The sequence below is a fragment of the Schistocerca nitens genome, chromosome 9 (genome assembly GCF_023898315.1).
Source record: "Schistocerca nitens isolate TAMUIC-IGC-003100 chromosome 9, iqSchNite1.1, whole genome shotgun sequence".
NCBI classification, from domain to species: domain Eukaryota; kingdom Metazoa; phylum Arthropoda; class Insecta; order Orthoptera; family Acrididae; genus Schistocerca; species Schistocerca nitens.
This window is the reverse complement of record NC_064622.1, coordinates 315,374,394-315,397,963: the sequence shown is the minus strand read 5'-3', so window position 1 is coordinate 315,397,963 and position 23,570 is coordinate 315,374,394. Positions and strand designations below refer to the sequence as shown.

At 42.4% G+C, this 23,570-nt stretch overlaps 1 protein-coding gene across 4 annotated transcripts in view; it reads right to left on the bottom strand.

The window, feature by feature from the left end:
* The window catches only part of LOC126202960 (trypsin delta-like), a 272,697-nt gene that overhangs the window by 2,503 nt on the left and 246,624 nt on the right, over nucleotides 1-23,570 (bottom strand). Inside the window, exon 1 of one of the 4 annotated variants that reach the window (XM_049937086.1) lies at nucleotides 15,233-15,657. The exons of the other annotated variants lie outside the window; for them this stretch is intronic. Coding sequence (XP_049793043.1) covers nucleotides 15,233-15,598 — 366 coding nt within the window. The 5' untranslated portion in view covers nucleotides 15,599-15,657. Of the gene's footprint in view, nucleotides 1-15,232; nucleotides 15,658-23,570 lie in introns of those variants that run through there. 4 annotated transcript variants of the gene reach the window in all.

The following is a 23,570-nucleotide window of genomic DNA, read 5'->3' as shown; positions in this document are numbered from 1 at the left end:
TACTCAGGAGGACGTCGTTATCAGGAGAAAGAAAACTGGCGTCCTATGGATCGGAGCGTGGAATGTCGGATCCCTTAATCGGGCAGGTAGATTAGAAAATTTAAAAAGGGAAATGGATAGGTTAAAGTTAGATATAGTGGAAATTAGCGAAGTTCGGTGGCAGGAGGTACAAGACTTTTGGTCAGGTGAATACAGAGTTACAAATACAAAATCAAATAGGGGTAATGCAGGAGTAGGTTTAATAATGAATAAAAAAATAGGAGTTCGGGTAAGCTACTACAAACAACATAGTGAACGCATTATTGTGGCCAAGATAGACACGAAGCCCACATCTACTACAGTAGTGCAAGTTTACATGCAAACTAGCTCTGCAGATGACGAAGAAATCGAAGAAATGTATGATGAAATAAAAGAAATTATTCAGATAGTGAAGGGAGACGAAAATTTAATAGTCATGGGTGACTGGAATTAGGCAGTTGGAAAAGGGAGAGAAGGAAACGTAGTAGGTGAATATGGATTGGGGCTAAGAAATGAAAGAGGAAGCCGCCTGGTAGAATTTTGCGCAGAGCAAAAAAATGGCTCTGAGCACTATGCGACTTAACTTCTGCGGTCATGAGTCGCCTAGAACTTAGAACTAATTAAACCTAACTAACCTAAGGACATCACACACATCCATGCCCGAGGCAGGATTCGAACCTGCGACCGTAGCGGCTGCGCGGTTCCAGACTGTAGCGCCTTTAACCGCTTGGCCACCACGGCCGGCTGCGCAGAGCATAACTTAATCATAGCTAACACTTGGTTCAAGAATCATGAAAGAAGGTTGTATACATGGAAGAACCCTGAAGATACTAGAGGATATCAGATAGATTATATAATGGTAAGACAGAGATTTCGGAACCAGGTTTTAAATTGTAAGACATTTCCAGGGGCAGATGTGGACTCTGACCACAATCTATTGGTTATGAACTGTAGATTAAAACTGAATAAACTGCAAAAAGGTGGGAATTTGAGGAGATGGGACCTGGATAAACTGAAAGAACCAGAGGTTCCCCACCGGGAATCGAACCCAGGAACCCGGGCGTGGGAAGCGAAAATGCTACCGCACGACCACGAGCTGCGGACTCGAAACAAGGCCCCGGGAGTAGACAACATTCCATTAGAACTACTGACAGCCTTGGGAGAGCCAGTCCTGACAAAAATCTACCATCTGGTGAACCAGATGTATGAGACAGGCGAAATTCCATCAGACTTCAAGAAGAATATAATAATTCCAATCCCAAAGAAAGCAGGCGTTGACAGATGTGAAAATTACCGAACTGTCAGTTTAATAAGTCACGGCTGCAAAATACTAACGCGAATTCGGTACATAAGAATGGAAAAAGTAGTAGAAGCCGACCTTGGGGAAGATCGGTTTGGATTCCGTAGAAATATTGGAACACGTGAGGCAATACTGACCCTACAGCTTATCTTAGAAGCTAGATTAAGAAAAGGCAAACCTACGATTCTAGCATTTGTAAACTTGGAGAAAGCTTTTGACAATGTTGACTGGAATAATCTCTTTCAAATTCTGAAGGTGGCAGGGGTAAAATATAGGGAGCGAAAGGCAATTTACAATTTGTACAGAAACCAGATGACAGTTATAAGAGTCGAGGGACATGAAAGGGAAGCATTGGTTGGGAAGGGAGTGAGACAGGGTAGTAGCCTCTCCCCGATGTTATTCAATCTGTATATTGAGCAAGCAGTAAAGGAAACAAAAGAAAAATTCGGAGTAGGTATTAAAATCCATGGAGAAGAAATAAAAACCTCGAGGTTCGCCGATGACATTGTAATTCTGTCAGAGACAGCAAAGGACTTGAAAGAGCAGTTGAACGGAATGGACAGTGTCTTGAAAGGAGGATATAAGATGAACATCAACAAAAGCAAAACAAGAATAATGGAATGTAGTCGAATTAAGTCAGGTGATGCTGAGGGAATCGGATTAGGAAATGCACTTAAAGTAGTAAAGGAGTTTTGCTATTTGGGGAGCAAATAACTGATGATGGTCGAAGTAGAGAGGATATAAAATGTAGACGGGCAATGGCAAGGAAAGCGTTTCTGAAGATGAGAAATTTGTTAACAGCGAGTATAGATTTGTCAGGAAGTCGTTTCTGAAAGTATTTGTATGGAGTGCAGACATGTATGGAAGTGAAACATGGACGATAGATAGTTTGATCAAGAAGAGAATAGAAGCTTTCGAAATGTGGTGCTACAGAAGAATACTGAAGGTTAGATAAGTAGATTACATAACCAATGAGGAGGTATTGAACAGAATTGGGGAGAAGTTTATGGCACAACTTGACAAGAAGAAGGGATCGGTTGATAGGACATGTTCTGAGGCATCAAGGGATCACCAATTTAGTATTGGAGGGCAGCGTGGAGGGTAAAAATCGTAGAGGGAGACCAAGAGATGAATACACTAAACAGATTCAGAAGGATGTAGGCTGCAGTACATATTGGGAGATGAAGAAGCTTGCACAGGATAGAGTAGCATGGAGAGCTGCATCAAACCAGTCTCAGGACTGAAGACCACAACAACAAAACAACATTGGTAGAAAAGACAGTGCAGCGTTTGATGCCTTTTGCCTTATGTATGGTGCCTTCATCAACGAAGGCAGATACAAGTTGATGAATTTCGGGCTTTTGATAATGCTGTTGTTTCGTGGGTGATAGTGGTCGACAGACATTAGTCTTTGAAAGTGAAAATTGATTGTTCTCCACCCCAAGTGGCTACGCTTAATTGAAAGTCGGAATGCGTTTGTTTTTTGTTCGGTTCCCTGTGTTGATTATCTTTCACGGAGTCCACACATGTCGATGTTGGGCGAACTAATTACCATTTAAAATATGCCCACAAATTTATAATTTTGTCAGTTATTTGGGGGCTGATATCTTGCAGAGCGAGCGTCACATTACCACATTTTTCTTAATACGCGGGGGAAAATCTGTTGTTTTTTTTTTCTTTTGTAGCCGTAAAAGTGGTGGTGCCAAGTACCTATAGCTCGATTTGGTTTTGTTGTTTTTTGAGTAGCAATTTAAGTTGATATTTTTTTAAAAAGTGGTTAATTTGACAGCGCGCGATAAGCGGGATATCTTGGTTCGAGTTCCCGTGACAACATATAAAAAACGGTAGGGGCTAGCGTCTTTGACTAGCAGTCGCTAAATTCTAATTCCTGGGTTCAAACCACGCTACTGCTTACATTTTGAATAAAGATCAGCAGCAAGAGCGATCAAAGACTTCCGGCATAAGAATTAACCCTCCATATCCCAACATCATTGTGAAACAGGATGGAGGAGTGGACAGAAGTTCTGGGCACTCTCTTGCCCTCGGTGTGAAAAAGTCCCTAAAAGGCGGAAGCATCAGCATGATCTACGACATGAGGATGCAGACAGCAATGGAAACCACTGCATTAAAGGCACATAGCGTATATCCACAGGTCAGGTAGCCTGTAATTCAGAAAGTGTCATGATGACCTCTCTATTGACAAAAGATTCCGGACTAGTGCTTGAGTGGATTGCCAAACATGAGAAAAATACTGAATAATCATCGAATGTGTGGTATTCTACAAGTGGCGTGGAATGTCAAAAGTTCGAACGTCATTGTCAAGCTAAAAAACTGAAAAGGGGAATGCTAAAGACTGATCTAGATAGTGTGGTGGTCAGTGAAGTGAAATGAAAAGAAGACAAGGTTTTCTGGTCAGTCGAGTATAGGATAATATCAGCAGAAACAGAAAACTGTACACCGGGGGTAGGATTCGTTATGGACAGGAAGGTAGGGCAGACAGTGAGTTACTGTGAAAAAATCAATAATAGGGTTCTTGTCATCAGAATCGACAGCAAACAAACACCGACAACTGTAGTTCAAGTATACATGCCGACATCGCAAGCTGAAGATGAAGACGTAGAGAAAGTATATGAAGATGTTAAAAGCGTAAAACAGTACGTAAAGGAGACGTTACAGTCATGGGGACTGAAACGTAGTTGAAGGGTAAGAGGCAGAAGGAAAGGTTACAGAATGGGTTTGGTAACAGGAATGAGAGAGGAGAAAGGCAGTTGCAGGGGAAGGGGTAGAAGAAATTTTTGTCCTATGATATGGACTTGGTAGCAGGAATGAGAGAGTAGTAAGGCAAAAGTGACTTCTGCAAAAGTTTTAGCTAGTAATAGCGAATACTCTATTCAAGAATCACATGAGGAGAAGGTGCACTTGGGAATGGCCTAGAGATACAGGAAGAGTAAAGTTAGATTACATCATAATCACACTGAGATTCCGAAATGAGGTATTGGATTGTAACACATACCCAGGAGAGATTTAAACTCAGGCCACAATTTAGTAATGATGAAGAGTACACCGAAGCTTGGGCGACTACTCAGGAAGAATCAGTGGGCAACAAAGTGAAATACAGTAGTATTACGGAATGGAGAGATACGCTAGAGGTTCTCTGACGCTATAGAGACAACGATAGTGAACAGCTCAGTAGCATTTAAGTTGAAAAGGAATGGACGTCTCTGAAAAGGGGAATAACACAAATTAGAAAGAAAAACGTAGGTACAAGGAAGGTAACTGCAAGAGATCCTTGTTTAACAGATGAAATACGTCAGCTAATCGACGAAAGAGGAAAGTAAAAAGATGTTCAGGAACGCCCAGTAACACAGATACGTATTGGTCACTTAGGAATGAAATAAATAGGAAGTGCAGAGAAGCTAAGGCGGAATGGCTACATGAGAGATATGGAGAAATCTGAAAAGAAATGGCCGGCCGAAGTGGCCGCGCGGTTCTGGCGCTGCAGTCTGGAACCGCGAGAGCGCTACGGTCGCAGGTTCGAATCCTGCCTCGGGCATGGATGCGTGTGATGTCCTTAGGTTAGTTAGGTTTAACTAGTTCTAAGTTCTAGGGGACTAATAACCTCAGCAGTTGAGTCCCATAGTGCTCAGAGCCATTTGAACCATTTGAAAAGAAATGATTGTCGAAAGGACTGACTCAGCATACAGAAAAGTCAAAACAACCTTCGATGAAATTAATAGCAAGGGCGGCCACATTAAGAGTGGAATGGAAACTCCGCTGTTCAAATCACAGGAGAGAAGTGGAAAGAGTATACTTAAGGCTTGTAAAAATGGGAGGACTTCTCTGATGATGTGACAGAAGAAGAAACAGGTGTCGACAGCGAATAGATAGGGAACCCAGTATTTTCAGAATTTATAAGATCTCTGGGCGACTGAAGATCTAATAAGGCAAAGGGGTGGAAAACATTTCATCGTAATTTCTAAACTCACTGGGGGAAGTGGTAACAAAAGAACTATTCTCATTGATGTGTAGACTGTATGAGACTGACAATGTATCATCGGACTTTCACAAGAATATCTTCCACACTATTCTAAAGATAGAAGGAGCCGACAAGTGAGAGAAATATCGCACAATTAGCTTCAAACTTCAAGCATACAAGATTCTGACGGGAATAATGTATAGAAGAATGGAAAAGCAAATTGAGGCTCTCTTACATGACGATTAGTTTGTCTGTACGACATATAAAGGTAACAGAGGGGCAGTTCTGACGTCGCGATTTGTAATGGGAGAAAGACTGGAGTAACATCAAGACGTGTTATTAGGTTTTGTCTACCTGGAAAGAGCGTTCATAATATAAAAGGGTGCAAGATGTTCGAAATTTTGAAAAATATAGCTGAAAGCTATACCGAAGAAGAGGGCTAATATACAATCTGTACAAGAACAGCAAGGGAACAACAAAGCAGTCTTTCGCCATTACCGTTCGATCTGTACATTGAACAAGCAATATCGGAAATGGAATTAAAATTCAAGGTGAAAGGATGTCAATGTTACTGCTATCCTTAGTGAACGCGAGGAAGACTTACTGTTGTTGTTGTTGTTGTGGTGTTCAGTCCTGAGACTGGTTTGATGCAGCTGTCCATGCTACCGTATCCTATGCAAGCTTCTTCATCTCGAAGTACGTACTGCAACCTACATCTTTCTGAATCTGCTTAGTGTATTCATCTCTTGGTCTCCCTCTACGATATTTACCCTCCACGCTGCCCTCCAATGCTAAATTTGTGATCCCTTGTTGCCTCAGAACATGTCCTACCACCCGGTCCCTTCTTCTTGTCAAGTTGTGCCACAAACTCCTCTTCCCCGAATTCTGTTCAATACCTCCTCATCAGTCATGTGATCTACCCATCTCATCTTCAGCATTCTTCTGTAGCACCACATTTCGAAAGCTTCTATTCTCTTCCTGTCCAAACTATTTATCGTCCATGTTTCACTTCCATACATGGCTACACTCCATATAAATACTTTCAGAATCGACTTCCAGACACTTAAATCTATACTCGATCTTAACAAATTTCTATTCTTCAGAAACGCTTTCCTTGTCATTGCCAATCCAAATTTTATATCCTCTCTGCTTCGACCATCATCACTTACTTTGCTCCCCAAATAGCGAAACTCCTTTACTACTTTATGTGTCTCATTTCCGAATCTAATTCCCTTAGCATCACCCGACTTACTTCGACTATATTCCTTTATGCTCGTTTGGTTTCTGTTGTTGTTCATCTTATATCCTCCTTTCAAGACACTGTCCATTCCGTTCAACTGCTTTTCCAAGTCCTTTGCTGCCTCTGACAGAATTACAATGTCATCGGCGAACCTCAAAGTTTTTATTTCTTCTCCATGGGTTTTAATACCTACTCCTAATTTTTCTTTTGTTTCCTTTACTTCTTGCTCAATATACAGATTGACTATCACGGGGAGAGGCTACAACCCTGTCTCACTCCGTTCCCAACCGCTGCTTCCATTTCATGCCCCTCGACTCTTATAGTTCCATCTGGTTTCTTTAAAAATTGTAAATAGGCTTTCGCTCCCTGTATTTTACCCCTGCCACCTTTAGAATTTGAAAGAGAGTGAATTACAGTAGCTATTAAATCGATGAACAAATTAATGAGTACAAGATATGGATTGAGAGTGAGTTGAAGAACGGCGGCAGTAATGGTTGGTATCAGAAATGAGAACAGAGATAAACTTAGCATCAGAATTGGGAATCACGAAGTAGACGAAGTTAAGGAATTCTGCTACCTAGGCAGGAAACTAACCCTTGATGAACGAAGCAGAGTAGCACTGGTGAAAAACGGCTTTCCTGGTAAGGATAAATCTAACGCAGACCTTACATTGAGGAACAAATTTCTGAGAATGTACGTTTGGAAAGCAGCAACGTATAGTAACGAAACATTGACAGTGGGAAAACCGAAACAGAAGAGAATGGAGTTATCTGAGATGTGGTGCTCTAGACGAATTCTGAAAATTAGGTCGATTTATAAGGTAAGGAATAAGGAGATTCCTCGCAGAATCGGAGAGGTAAGGAGGGTACGGCAAACGCTGACAAGAAGAAGAGACATGATGACAGAACTTGTGTTAAGACATCGGGAATTACTTCCACTGTAACAGAGGGAGGTATAGAGGGTAAGAAATGTAGAGGAAGGCAGAGACTGGAATACGTCCAGCAAATAATTGAGAACGTAGTTTGCAAGTGCTACTCTGAGATTGAGAGGTTGGCACGAGACAGAGGATCTCGTGGCGGGACGCCTGAGCCAGTCAGAAGATTAATGACCAATGAAAAACAAGAAACAGGCCAGCGACTTTCTACTCAAGTATTACAGCAAATGTACGAGTCCAGTTTAATGACGAGGCAACGTAGGGAAGTTTAGGTCTGTCCATGATGCATGCACGGATTGACAAAATGGTTAAGGTGAATGCTCGCACATTTCCTGTAAATAATTAGTTGTTTCTATACAACATAGGATCTGTCTTCCACAACAAAACACAGTGAATCTCATTCGCCCTTGACGCTGATCTCATTATCAAATTCATATGACAGACTCTAACACCATAGCTCTAATGATCTACTGATTTATCTTGCTTTTATTTATTTAATGTTACTTCTGTAAATGTGTGTGATTGAATGGGTAACACATAACTGTATATTTCTTTATTTGTTAATATGTGCAAAAGTTCTGTGTTATCCAATGCGTTTGTTTGTTGTTATGTAAACTGCTGATCCTCACTTAGGAATCTTAGCAATTATTGCACCATAAGGTGTAGTGGTTCCCCACGGGAACGGTATTGCATCAGAATGCGCAAATTGTGTTTGGCCTTGCGGAAAAAGGTGGGACTGGTAGCCACCGGAGGTAGACGAGGAAGTCAGTCGGAAAGCACACGCAGTCGGTAAGGAGTCGGAAGGCAGACGAGCCAGCAGACGGACAGCCGTCGCAGACGAGCCACCAGACGGACACGAGTTACGAGTCCGTGCTATTCCATGGGAAAGACGCATATTGTGCTGATTTCCGAGAGAGGATTTTCATGCTTCTCTCCAAGGGCTCGAATAGTTGGAAATATTCTGGAATTTGTCTCTATCATCGCCATCAAGAAATCGGCCTGCAATTCCACCTACCTGCATGCAGTTGCCACCACATTGCGCAATCATTGCATCATAGTGACATTATGATGTATGGTGAAGGATCAGCTTAAAGGATGTGCTAATGTGCTGAAATATAAGGTAATTTATATCTGAATTTGTGTATCTACCTTGACTTTTCTCCTCATCATAACCTCTTAGGATCCTCACCGTTTGGACTATACTGATTACCGAGTGTCCTTACTGAAAGTACATTGGAGCCTAGAGTGATTTTGTTAATTAAAGCCTCTTGAACTGAAAAATAATTTTCCTAGTGAAAAATGCTTATTAACGTGTTGTTGCCAACTTCAAAGTTCTTAAGACTGAGGCTTATAATGTTTCTTGCTTAGTAAATGATTACATTACTGCTTATTATTGCAAATCGCAGAAGGTGAGTCAGTGTCTTGCATATATGTTATTTTTGTGTCTCACTGCAGTAAAAGTGGAAAACTGCAATAGTAGGAAATTATATATTCAGGTTTACTCTCTCTCTCTCTCGTGTATTAGAAGTGCATATTAATAATAACGTTATAAAGACAAGTCACTTTGTGTAAAGTAATAGTGTGTTTTGGTAGCTGTTATAATTTTGCAAATTGCTTCTGCTGCTCTAGTTGTTGGTTTCAACCTTATCATATGTATATATATGTATCAGAGTTAATTGCACTCGCTTGTGGTCAAGTATAGGTTGTGTTTATCTGTTAAAATTATTAATTACTATTTTCTTCAACGAGAATGTTGATCATTCTTTTGCCTAGTTAGGCTGGCGGCCGTTTTACCATTATCAGTTTAACAGTGCAGGAAGGCAATTTCTTCGTTAGTCACTGTTTAATTAGTTACGCAATTCTGACTTTCATTTCCGATAAGCCACTTTCGTTAGGTACAACATGGTCAAACAACAAAATTCCTCTCAGAGGGTAACACTGTTCTGAGTGCGTTATACCATAATTACTATAACAAAATAATTTTGTTTTGTAAACTGACTCCTACTTTGGGGTTATGGTGTAATAGTAGCAGAGTGTAGTGTTATACGTGGCTTTTCTTTGACAGGATTACTTTTTCTGTTAGGACATAATAAGTAATATACCAAACTTGGTATTTGATTACGCAAGCTACGTAAACATTGCGCTCACACGCAGCCCAGTAGTGTTATAAGACTTCACAAACGTTAAAAACAACTCGAAGATGAAGGTATAAGTGAACTGTTGCACGCCTTTTTTCCTGGCGTAAATCAGTTTTTAATCAAAGCTTGTGAGGTGTAGCGTTACGTGTTTAATCTCATGGATCAATACGGCAATGAAACGGGTGCCGCTATGAGCCTGCACGCACTCGTGTGTGACTACCTAGAAAGGGTTCAGCGTTGCGATCTAAGACAAATGGGCCCTCCCGAAATACCGATCATTGACAAAAGTACCGTCTGTGCAAAAAATGTTTTCCGTAGGAAATGTATAAGAGCTGGAATGCATTTTACGACAATTTCAAGTGATTTAGAGATTTTAGCCGAATGATTACGAAAATCATTATGCAAATCACGTCGTCAACTTCAATGTGAAGCTACTTATTGTGCTACTACTCTCAATAATCATGAAATTAATATAAGTACCTGCATCACGATTTGGATCATCATCGTGCTGCCACAAGTTCAGTACATGCAAGGAAACGTCAGCTATGATATATCAGACATGAACAAAATACAAGTAGAAAACTTGTCAGAATTTACTACTTAAAGGCCATCCCCTGTTTTTATTCTATGGCCATAACTTATGTTATACATCCGTTTTGCCGTCTTGTTTCACTAAGTATTATAATCTTCGTTATTTTATGATTACCAGTGGTTTACAGTCAATGCTCTTCTCGTGGCCATTTTCTTGTTTATAAATGTGATACCTAATCGATATTCTCATTGCATTCACTAAACTGTCTTTTTCCAATACTTTTCAAGTGTCTTCTTAGGTTATGAACTGTGTGTGTTGCACTCTGATATTAGCATTCTATATTGGTCAGCAGGGAGTATTTTCGCCTCTCTTTCTTGGTTATTAAGGAAAGGCAAACCTACGTTTCTAGCATTTGTAGACTTAGAGAAAGCTTTTGACAATGTTGACTGGAGTACTCTCTTTCAAATTCTAAAGGTGGCAGGGGTAAAATACAGGGAGCGAAAGGCTATTTACAATTTGTACAGAAACCACTTGGCAGTTATAAGGATGGAGGGGAATGAAAGGGAAGCAGTGGTTGGGAATGGAGTGAGACAGGGTTATAACTTCTCCCTGATTTTATTCAATCTGTATATTAAGCAGGCAGTGAAGGAAACAAAAGAAAAATTCGGAGTAGGTACTAAAATCCATGGAGAAGAAATAAAAACTTTGAGGTTCGCCGATGACATTGTAATGCTGTCAGAGACAGCAAAGGACCTGGAAGCGCATTTGAACGGAATGGACAGTGTCGTGAAAGGAGGATATAAGATGAACATCAACAAAAGCAAAACGAGGATAATGGAATGTACTCGAATTAAGTCGGATCATGCTGAGGGAATTAAATTAGGAAATGATACACTTAAAGTAGTAAAGGAGTTCTGCCATTTGGGGAGAAAAATAACTGATGATGGACGAAGTAGAGAGGATATAAAACGTAGACTGGCAATGGCAAGTGAAGCGTTTCTGAAGAATAGAAATTTGTTAAGATCGAGTATAGATTTAAGTGTCTGGAAGTCGTTTCTGAAAGTATTTGTATGGAGTGTAGCCATGTATGGAAGTGAAACATGCACGATAAATAGTTTGTACAAGAAGAGACTAGAAGCTTTCAAAATTTGGTGCTACAGAAGAATGCTGAAGATGAGATGGGTAGATCATATGACTGATGAGGAGGTATTGAACAGAATTCGGGAGAAGAGGAGTTTGTGGCACAACTTGACAAGAAGAAAGGACCGGGTGGTAGGACATGTTCTGAGGCAACAAGGGATCACAAATTGAGCATTGGAGGGCAGCGTGGAGGGTAAATGTCGTAGAGGGAGACCAAGAGATGAATACACTAAGCACATTCAGAAAGATGTAGGTTGCAGTAGTTACTGAGAGATGAAAAAGCTTGCACAGGATAGAGTAGCATGGAAAGTCTCAGGACTGAAGACCACAACAACAACAACTCTTGGTTATTTATTGTGTTCAACAAATGTTTTCCCCAAGCACCTTTCCAACATCCAGCATCACATTCATTCTATATTTGCATGCGACGTTTTTGAATTAGCGAGGAAAAAAGGATCACAGACATGTATAAAGTACAAGCGTGGAAAAGAGCATGTTTTCAGTAAAGTTGTATCCCTTGTATTACTCCGTGGCTCAATGTTATGTTCCAACTACGCTCAGCTAGTACATTTCATCTTATCCTACGTACCATATGTAGCATAGCTAGAACGCAGAAGATTATTTAACCTTATATGTTTCGACCACGAGACAGAGCTATCGTTATTGGCATCGAGGTGGATTACGCATACATACTCTAAGGATGTTTATCGTTTTCTGTTATTTTCTAGATTAGAGCTAAGGGAGCACTAAAGATATTCGTACATCTGCTGCCAAACAGTTGCGTACATGGCTTTCATAAAACCGTTACGAGATATTGGTGAAGAAAAAAATCCAAGTTCAGGAGAAACGTCACACACTACCGTGGAAAATATTTCAGGAACGTAACGGCAACATATGAGGATCATTCAATAAGTAATGCCCCATATTTTTTCTCTCAGAACACATTTATTTTGTTAAGAATCAGAATGTGGTGACATACATCAACATGTCTCGTCCATGGCCTATTTTTCTACGTAGTCTCCATCACGTTCTATGGCCGTACGCCAACGTTGTGGAAGAATTCCCTGCTGGTAAAAGCTCTTGTCCTGTAGGCGTAGCCATGTTTCCACTGCACGACTGACACTCTCGTCAGCTTCAAAGTGTGTTTCCCCGTAAAGAATCTCCGCTTTCAAAACGCTTCAGCAATTTAGATTAAACGGCCTTACTTTGAATCTTGTGGCCCACTGAGGGCATTCCTGGAACCTGTCGTGAGCACGTCCTTGAATGTCAGAGAGTCTCGATCATTGCAGACGCTCTTCCAGTGCTGACCGACAAATGTAGAGCCAATTGTCGAGTTGTGATGCGCCGGTCGGCACGAATACTGGCATCCGCACGATTCGGCATGTCTGTAGCAGTGGCTGTGACAGGACGTCCCGAGCGTGTGTGATCATAGAGCTCTGTCCCTGCATTTCCTGAGGCTGTAACTTTCTTTACCACTCGCCCAACTGTACTCCTACCAACTGCAACATCGCTATAAATGCACACAAGTGTTAATGGATGTTCACCACGGTTTCTTTTTCTGCACACAACAATTTGAAACTTCTCTATTTAAATGTGTGCGTCTGTACTTAAATTACTGAATGACTGAGAAGATGAAACTTCTACGTTATTTTATTCTGAAACAGCTGAGTAAAACTGAACGTACTGAGCCTACTTTCTCTTTACTTTTTCTAATTATGTCAACACTGACCCACAATATTCTAGCACTACGCAATCTGACTGCTCAAAAAAATTACAACCTGACTTCAAATAATTAATTCAAAGGAATGGCCCTGACTAAAAAGAGATCTTAACAATGAGCTATACATTTCATTAAGCACTTACCTCACAAAAATCTTCATTACGCGAACTACTGCGGTACAGGGATCGTCAATACTGCCAGCTAAATAAAAGATAACTACTAACGCTACTAACTACTAATAGGCATGTGGTTAGCAAAGGAAAGATTTTGTTGCAAACCAAATAATGTATTTTTTACCATAATAATGTGACATCCAGTTCAGACACGAATCTAAATCGTCATTGACATCCAGTACAAAGATATATAATCATGAAAAATTTTCAATCTCCAAGTCGGATACTTCCAGGTTATTACCCTACGCTATCACTTCAGACCTCTACCCTCCATCAATGCTTACTTCTCACATTTAACATCCATCACTGCTGGCGACTTAACTTCCAACAACGAGTCCAACCAGCCACAGAGTCTCTTACAAAGAAAGCGCTGTCAGAGATCTAGCGCAAAGCGCTACCCAGCGCTGCCAACACAGAAGCAGCCCACTTACAAATTCAATAACAGCACGCTGCTCGTAATGTGAGTCGTATGTAGATGCCATTTTGACGCTCTACTGCGGGTCTGCCATCTGCGAGAACGGTTAAAACCTCACCGGCGCACAGAACAAACATAAAGTGTGAAGCACCAACAAGGACGTTCGCCTATGTATATTATGGCTTTTTTTTTTTAAAAAAGTGGGGCGTTATTTATTGAACGACCTTCATAAGAGATGCACGTCCGGCACAGCTATGAGATTCAACTTCAAGCCATGGATAATCCATTGATACATTTTGAAGAAAGAAGAAATTGAAGAAGTTGTAGAATTTTAGAACATATTTTTTGCTCGCGTATCATGTCATTTCTGGAAACCCAGAATCTACTCTGTAGGAATCAACATGGATTCCGGAACCAGCGATCGTGTGACACCCAACTCGCCTTATTTGTTCATGAGACTCAGAAAATATTAGATACAGGCTCCCAGGTAGATGCCATTTTCCTTGAGTTCCGGAAGGCGTTCGATACAGTTCTGCACTGTCGCCTGATAAACAAAGTAAGAGCCTACGGAATATCAGACCAGCTGTGTGGCTGGACTGAACAGTTTTTAGCAGACAGAACGCAGCATGTTGTTCTCAATGGAGTGACGCCTACAGACGTTACAGTAACCTCTGGCGTGTCACAGGGGAGTGTTATTGGGCCATTGCTTTTCACAATATATATAAATGACCTAGTAGATAGTGTCGGAAGTTCCATGCGGCTTTTCGCGGACGATGCTGTAGTATAAACAGAAGTTGCAGCATTACAAAATTGCAGTGAAATGCAGGAATATCGGCAGCGGATAGGCACTTGGTGCAGCGAGTGGCAACTGACCCTTAACATAGACAAATGTAATGTATTGCGAAAACATAGAAAGAAGGATCATTTATTGTATGGTTATATGATAGCGGAACTGACACTGGTAGCAGTTACCTCTGTAAAATATCTGAGAGTATGCGTACGGAACGATTTGAAGTGGAATGATCATATAAAATTAATTGTTGGTAAGGCGGGTACCAGGTTGAGATTCATTGGGAGAGTCCTTAGAAAATGTTGTCCATCAACAAACGAGGTGGCTTACAAAACACCCGTTCGACCTATACTTGAGTATTGCTCGTCAGTGTGGGATCCTTACCAGTCGGGTTGACAGAGGAGATAGAGAAGATCCAAAGAAGAGCGGCGCGTTTCGTCACAGGGTTATTTGGTAAGCGTGATAGCGTTACGGAGATGTTTAGCGAACTCGAGTGGCAGACTCTGCAAGAGAGGCGCCCTGCATCGCGGTGTAGCTTGCTGTCCAGGTTTCTAGAGGGTGCGTTTATGGATGAGGTATCCAATATATTACTTCCCCCTACTTATACCTCCCGAGGAGATCACGAATGTGCGCACGGAGGCTTTCCGGCAGTCGTTCTTAACCGGGAACCATACGCTACTGGAACAGGAAAGGGAGGTAATGACAGTGACACGTAAAGTGCTCTCCGCCACACACCGTTGGGTTGTTTTCGGAGTATAAATGTAGATGTAGATGTATATCCAGCTTACGTTTGAGAATTGTCTACGAAACACCGAATTATTTTTGATCACGCATATTTTCAGCTACTGCTACTCACCATGATGACGGCGACATCGTAGTCTAGCGTATCGCTGTCGTACGATCCGTGCATGTAGCCGGAGTAGGCCCTGTGGACGGCACCGCCACTTTCACGAATTGAAGACCCCGCTCGGAAATACACCAGAGGGAGTCGCAACCCGACGGCGCAATGAGCGGCCGTAAGGGCCCAGCTGGAGCTGATGATGGACGCTCCGCAGATGTGCGAACCACTATATTCAAAGGACAGCTGCCACGGGTAGTCGGCAATGTCGGCGTCGGAGCCTCCAATGATGCGGTTGTTACCGCGGCTCCTCAACCTGGTCGACGCCGGCGCAGCCAGGGCGGAGCCCAACAGGCCCACCAGGACGAGAGCGAGGCGCTGCATAGTGGACGCAGTGGGTGCACGCCACTCGGCACACGGCCTATATAAACCGTACAGGATTCAGTCTTATCTCAGTCTGAGGTAATGTGTGTGCTTCGAAAACATCCTCTGCGTCTGACTCTTTATCTTCTGAGATAAGCTATCGCATAGGCTCTTAAAAATTGATATAGACCATGATAAGGCCCCTCTCAAAGATGACGCACAACTGATTAAAATAAAACAGCTAGTTTTTTCACTTTTAATACATGTTCCGAAGTGATCTAGAGTGTGGTCTAAGTGGTGGTTTGACTCTAAAAGTTTCTAAAAGCCGTACCTGCATCATTTTAAGGGGGGTAGGACGTCAAACGAGCGGACTTGGAGCAGGAGAGGCACCACAGGACATTTTAATTTCCACTGTCTATACTTTTACAAATAAATTCATAAAATTTTGTCAGCATGGCCAGAAAGGATTCAGAATTCATAGCAGTGGAAGTTTGGAAACATAACCAAGTTTTTTTTTTTTTTTTTTTTTACATGTGAAATTTCATCATTTTTTTCACTTACTACTGGCAGCATTTGTTGCTATAGGTACACTTTTCTTCATAAGTAAGAGAGATGGTTCGATGAATTTTGCACATCATACAAACCATACTTAAAGGTGTATGAAACTCTAGAATTTTCCAAATCTATTAAAAACTGTGGTAAAATTTGAGGTAATTAACTACAAAATTTGTGTTTTTTCTAAACATGCAGTTTAAAATACAACAGATCATTCGTGTTTTCATAAATTAAATTATAGAGTTTCATACACCTGTAAGTATGGAATGTATGCTGTGCAAAAAATTCATCGAAGAGTCTCTCTAACTTATGAAGAAAAGTGTACCTATAGCAACAAATGCAGCCATTAGTAAGTGAAAAAATGATGAAACTTCACACGTAAAAAAAATTATTTTGATACGTTTTCGAACTTCCACTGCAATGAGTGTGAATCCTGAGTCCTCCCTGGTGTTGCTGATAAAGTTTTATGAATTTATTTGTAAGAGTATAGACACTGGAAATTAAAATGTCCTATGATGTCTCTCCTGCTCCAAGCCGGCCCGGTAGCTTCACGTTAATGCCCGTGCTGTTTCTTCTTGTTGTCCTACGCCACGTGTATTCAGTAGAGTTTACGTATATCTCTGAAATCCGAAAGCCACCATTCAGTGCGTTCTGGAGGGTTCGTAGTCTACCGGTATAGTTATCCCTCCTTTCTGTTGCATTCGCAGATGATACGTGGGAAACGAAGACTGTACGGAGCCAGCCGCGTGAGATCGACGGGTTCACTCTACAAGACGTATGCTGAAGAACGTGTTGGTTTTTATTCACTCATATTAGAACGTGGGATCTTGTCAGTACAGCTCTCTGCTAACGCCGATCTTGTACTGTCGACCAATGCACATCGCTGAGCGTTTCAGTGACATTTTGTAGTCGTCTAAAGAAACGCGTGGAAAGTCACACAGTTCTTCCCTGAATCTCTTTCATCTCCCTCTTAATACAAACGCGGTCACACTACCAAACCGACGCACTCTTTTCAAGAATTGAACGATCAAGTTTTTTCGAAGTAACTTATATTTTACTTTCTTCTGAATAAATTACACTTTCTTAGGATTTTGATTTGACTGCTTCCCTAATACGTGATTTATCTGGTAACTTCGCCTTAAATCGCTTCAGACAGAAACGCTCAGATACTTGGAGGTTGTGACTGATTCCTGATATCGTCAATCGCATGGTGAATACATGTCAGATTTCTTAATTACATGCATTACATTATACACTCCTGGAAATTGAAATAAGAACACCGTGAATTCATTGTCCCAGGAAGGGGAAACTTTATTGACACATTCCTGGGGTCAGATACATCACATGATCACACTGACAGAACCACAGGCACATAGACACAGGCAACAGAGCATGCACAATGTCGGCACTAGAACAGTGTATATCCACCTTTCGCAGCAATGCAGGCTGCTATTCTCCCATGGAGACGATCGTAGAGATGCTGGATGTAGTCCTGTGGAACGGCTTGCCATGCCATTTCCACCTGGCGCCTCAGTTGGACCAGCGTTCGTGCTGGACGTGCAGACCGCGTGAGACGACGCTTCATCCAGTCCCAAACATGCTCAATGGGGGACAGATCCGGAGATCTTGCTGGCCAGGGTAGTTGACTTACACCTTCTAGAGCACGTTGGGTGGCACGGGGTACATGCGGACGTGCATTGTCCTGTTGGAACAGCAAGTTCCCTTGCTGGTCTAGGAATGGTAGAACGATGGGTTCGATGACGGTTTGGATGTGCCGTGCACTATTCAGTGTCCCCTCGACGATCACCAGTGGTGTACGGCCAGTGTAGGAGATCGCTCCCCACACCATGATGCCGGGTGTTGGCCCTGTGTGCCTCGATCGTATGCAGTCCTGATTGTGGCGCTCACCTGCACGGCGCCAAACACGCATACGACCATCATTGGCACCAAGGCAGAAGCGACTCTCATCGCTGAAGACGACACGTCTCCATTCGTCCCTCCATTCACGCCTGTCGTGACACCAATGGAGGCGGGCTGCACGTTGTTGGGGCGTGAGCGGAAGACGGCCTAACGGTGTGCGGGACCGTAGCCCAGCTTCATGGAGACGGTTGCGAATGGTCCTCGCCGATACCCCAGGAGCAACAGTGTCCCTAATTTGCTGGGAAGTGGCGGTGCGGTCCCCTACGGCACTGCGTAGGATCCTACGGTCTTGGCGTGCATCCGTGCGTCGCTGCGGTCCGGTCCCAGGTCGACGGGCACGTGCACCTTCCGCCGACCACTGGCGACAACATCGATGTACTGTGGAGACCTCACGCCCCACGTGTTGAGCAATTCGGCGGTACGTCCACCCGGCCTCCCGCATGCCCACTATACGCCCTCGCTCAAAGTCCGTCAACTGCACATACGGTTCACGTCCACGCTGTCGCGGCATGCTACCAGTGTTAAAGACTGCGATGGAGCTCCGTATGCCACGGCAAACTGGCTGACACTGACGGCGGCGGTGCACAAATGCTGCGCAGCTAGCGCCATTCGACGGCCAACACCGCGGTTCCTGGTGTGTCCGCTGTGCCGTGCGTGTGATCATTGCTTGTACAGCCCTCTCGCAGTGTCCGGAGCAAGTATGGTGGGTCTGACACACCGGTGTCAATGTGTTCTTTTTTCCATTTCCAGGAGTGTAGTTTTTGCGAATGATCCCGCTAAGTGTACACAGTGCATGCACGCGAGAAGTCCCATACTGATGTACGAAATACCTTCTTCTGAATCCTTATTTCGCAAGCCACCTTGCGGTGCATGGGTGAGGGCACTTGCGGTAACGCTCTATGACGTAGCTCCTTCTCTGTCCGTATCACGAGTGACGCGTTCGAAGCAAGAGTGTCGCTAAGCCCCCGTAAGACATGTGGTTCCTTTTCCTTTTGGCATGTCAGAGAAATTTCTCGAAAAGTATGTGGGAGGAAGTAATTTGTTCCCCGACTCTTGATGTAGCGTGCGGAATCTAAACGTCAAACGTGTCCACCTCTCCTGCAGCTTCTGCCGTCGGTGTTTTTTGGGCATCTACGTAAGGCCCCAGTGATTAATCTTCTCGCCCCTTCTATTTATCCAACCTGGAAAGCGTCTCACGTTGACGTGCAAATCATTCCTGTTGAATGAGTTTTGCGTAAGACACTATGTAACACTACAACCCAGCGCCTCATATATTTTTCGTCTGTTTGATTTCATGAGTGTAAAACCATTTCTTTTTATACGTATGGGTTATTGCAATTGGTCTGTAGTTAGTTTTTATGAATACGTAACGTGTGTTGATAGGATACATAAGAGTTATTTATGACACATCATTCTCGTGAACACACTGTCCATGTCAATGAAGTTCTTATTTATAAAGTAGAGTAAGAGTCAGTAAAATAGCTGTGTAATAGGCATGCCAGAGCTTAGTAAATTCTCCATTATATTGTATTTAGCCAAAAAACAAAGTAGCCGAGAGAAACTTCATTGACCAGAGTCGTTAACTATCAGCAGAGCCCTATCCATTCAATATAAATTCCGAGAAAGCCTCAAGTGAAATAAATAGACAAAGGAAGCCAAATCTATTTAAATTTACGGTTGATTTTTAATCAAAAACTTACTGCGTTCAGAGGCAATAATAACTATAGCGGCCAAGATAGTATTTGAACTTCTATCGCAGACAATCAGTTGAAATTAAAAGTGAAATGCATTTTCTGTGACAAAAGTATTATGTCTTACTTGATGACAAAGTAGTTTATAATTATGTGTCGTGTTTTTGTAAATGATATTATGCGTGTACGTGTATGTAACACTAGTGCCGAAAAATATTTGTTGCTGTGAATGATAAACAAAACTGGCGTTCTACGGATCGGAGCGTGGAATGTCAGATCCCTTAATCGGGCAGGTAGGTAAAAAATTGAAAACTGAAATGGATAGGTTAAAAATAGATGTAGTGGGAATTAGTGGATTTCGGTGGCAGGAGAAACAAGACTTTTGTTCATGTCAATACAGGGTTATAAATACAAAATCAAATAGGGGTAACGCAGGAGTAGGTGTAATAATGAATAAAAGAATAGGAACGCGGATAGGTTACGCATTATTGTAGCCAAGATAGACACAAAGCCAACTCCTACCACAATAGTACAAGTACACTACTGGCCATTAAAATTACTACACCAAGAAGAAATGCAGATGATAAACGGATATCCATGGGACAAATGTATTATACTAGAATTTATATGTGATTACATTTTCACGCAATTTTGGAGCAGAGATCCTGAGAAATCAGTACACAGAACAACCACCTCTGGCCATAATAACGGCCTTGATACGCCTCGGCATTGAGTCAAACAGAGCTTGGATGGCGTGTACAGGTACAGCTGCCTATGCAGCTTCAACACGATACCACAGTTCATCAATAGTAGTGACTGGCGTATTGTGACGAGCCAGTTGCTCGGCCCCCTTTGACCAGACGTTTTCAATTGGTGAGAGAGCTGGAGAAAGTGCTGGCTAGGGCAGCAGTCGAACATTTTCTGTATCCAGAAAGGCCCGTACAGGACCTGCAACATTCGGTCGTGCATTATCCTGCTGAAATGTAGGGTTTCGCAGGGATCGAATGAAGGGTACAGCCTCGGGTCGTCACACATCTGAAATCTAACGTCCACTGTTCAAAGTGTCGTCAATACTAACAAGAGGTGACCGACGTGTAACCAATGGCACCCCATACCATCACGCCAGGCGATACGCCAGTATGGCGATGACGAATACATGCTTCCAATGTGCGTTCACCGCGATGTCGCCAAACTCGGATGCGACCATCATGATGCTGGAAACGGATCCTGGATTCAGATGCTGTAAACAGAACCTGTATTCATCCGAAAAAATGACGTTTTGCCATTCGTGCACCCAGGTTCGTCGTTGAGTACACCATCGGAGGCGCTCCTGTCTGTGATGCAACGTCAAGCGTAACCGCAGCCATGGTCTCCGAGTTGATAGTCCATGCTGCTGCCAACGTCATCGAACAGTTCGTGCAGATCTTTGTTGTCTTGCAAACGTCCCCATCTGTTGACTCAGGGATCGAGACGTGGCTGCACGATCCGTTACAGCCATGCAGATAAGATGCCTGTAATCTCGGCTGCTAGTGATACGAGGAAGTTGGGTTCCAACACGGCGTTCCGTATTACCCTCCTGAACCCTCCGATTCCATATTCTGCTAACAGTCATTGGATCTTGACCAACGCGAGCAGCAATATCACGATACGACAAAGCGCAATCGCGATAGGCTACAATCAGACCTTTATCAAAGTTGGAAACGTGATGGTACACATTTCTCCTCCTTACACGAGTTATCAAAACAACGTTTCACCAGGCAACGCCGGTCAACTGCTGTTTGTGTATGGGAAATCAGTTGGAAACTTTCCTCATGTCAGCACGTTGTAGGTGTCGCCATCGGCGCCAACCTTGTGTTAATGCTCTGAAAAGCTAATCATTTGCATATCACAGCATCTTCTTCCTGTCGGTTAAATTTCGTGTCTGTAGCACGTCATCTTCGTGCTGTAGCAATTTTAATGGCGCGTAGTGTATATATGACAATTAGCTCCGCAGATGCAGAAGAGATTGAAGAAACATATGATGAGATAAAATAAATTATTCACATAGTGAAGGGATAGGAAAATTTAATAGTGATTGGAGACCGGAATTCGATAGTGAGAAAAAGAAGAGAAGGAAAAGTAGTAGGCGAATTTGGAATGGGGTAAGGAATGAAAAAGGAAGCCGACTAGTAGAATTTTGCAAAGTGCATAACTTGATCATAATTAACACTTGGTTTAAGACTCAAGAAAGAAGATTGTATACGTGGAAGAGGCCTGGAGACACTGGAAGGTTTCAGATAAATTGTATAATGGTAAGACAGAGATTTTGGAACAAGGTTTTAAATTGTAAGATATTTCCAGGGGCAGGTGTTGACTCTGACCAGAATTTATAGGTTATGAACTGTAGACTAACACTGAAGAAACTGCATAAAGATAGGAATTTAAGAAGAAGGGACCTGTATAACCTGAAAGAACCAGAGGCTGTGGAGTGTTTTAAAGAGAGCATTAGTGAACGATTGACAAGAACGGGGCAACCCAATACAGTAGAAGAAAAATGGGTAGCTTAGAGAGATGGAATAGTGAAGGCAGCAGAGGATTAAGTAGGTAAAAAGACGGGGGCTAGTAGAAATCCGTTAGTAACGGAAGAGATGCTGAATTTAATTACTGAAACGAGAAAATATAAAAATGCAGCAAACCAAGTAGGCAAAAAGGAATACAAACGTCTCAAAAATGAGATTGACAGGAAGCGCAAAATGGCCAAGCAGGGATGGCTGGAGGACAAATGTAAAAATGTAGGGGCATATAACACTAGGGGTAAGATAGATACTGCCTACAAAAAAACTAAAGAGACTTTCGGAGGAAATAGATCCACTTGTATGAATATCAAGAGCTCAGATGGAAAACCAGTTCTAAGCAAAGTAGGGAAAGCAGGAAGAGGGAAGGAGCACATACTGTGTCTATACAAGGGTAATATACTGCAGGGCAATATTATGGAAATGAATGACGACGTAGATGAAGATGAAATGGGATATATGATACTGCGTGACCAATTTGGCGGAGCACTGAAAGACCTGAGTCGAAACAAGGCCCCAGGAGTAAGCAACATTCCATTAGAACTACTGATAGCCTTGGGAGAGCCAGCCCTGACAAATCTCTACCATCTGGTGAGCAAGATGTATGAGACAGGCGAAATACCCTCATACTTCAGGAGGAATATCATAATTCCAAATCCCAAAGAAAGCAGGTGTTGACAGGTGTGAAAATTATCGAATTATCAGTTTAATACGTCAATGGTGTAAAATACTAACACGAATAAAAACTGCTAGAAGCCGACCTCGGTGAAGATCAGTTTGGATTTCGTAGAAATGTCGGAACAGTTGTGGCAATACTGAACCTATGACATATCTAAGAAGATAGGTCAAGGAAAGGTAAATATACGTTTTGAACATTTGTAGACTTAAAGAAAGCTTTTGACAATGTTGACTGAAATATTCTCTTTCAAATTCTGAAGGTTTGAGGGACAAAACACAGGGAAAGGCTATTTACACTTTGTATAGAAGCCATACAGAGAAGCAGCGGTTGGGAAGGGAGAAGGGAGTGGTTCAGTGTTGTAGCCTATCTCCGATGTTGTTCAGTCTGTATATTGAGCAAGCAGTAAAGGAAACAAAAGAAAAATTTGGATTAGGAATTAAAACCCATGGAGAAGAAATTAAGACTTTGAGGGTTGCCGATGACATTGTAATAGTGTCAGAGACAACAAACGGTCTGGAGGAGCAGTTGAACGGAATGGACAGTGTCTAGAAAGGAGGATATAAGATGAACATCAACAAAAGCAAAACGAGGATAAT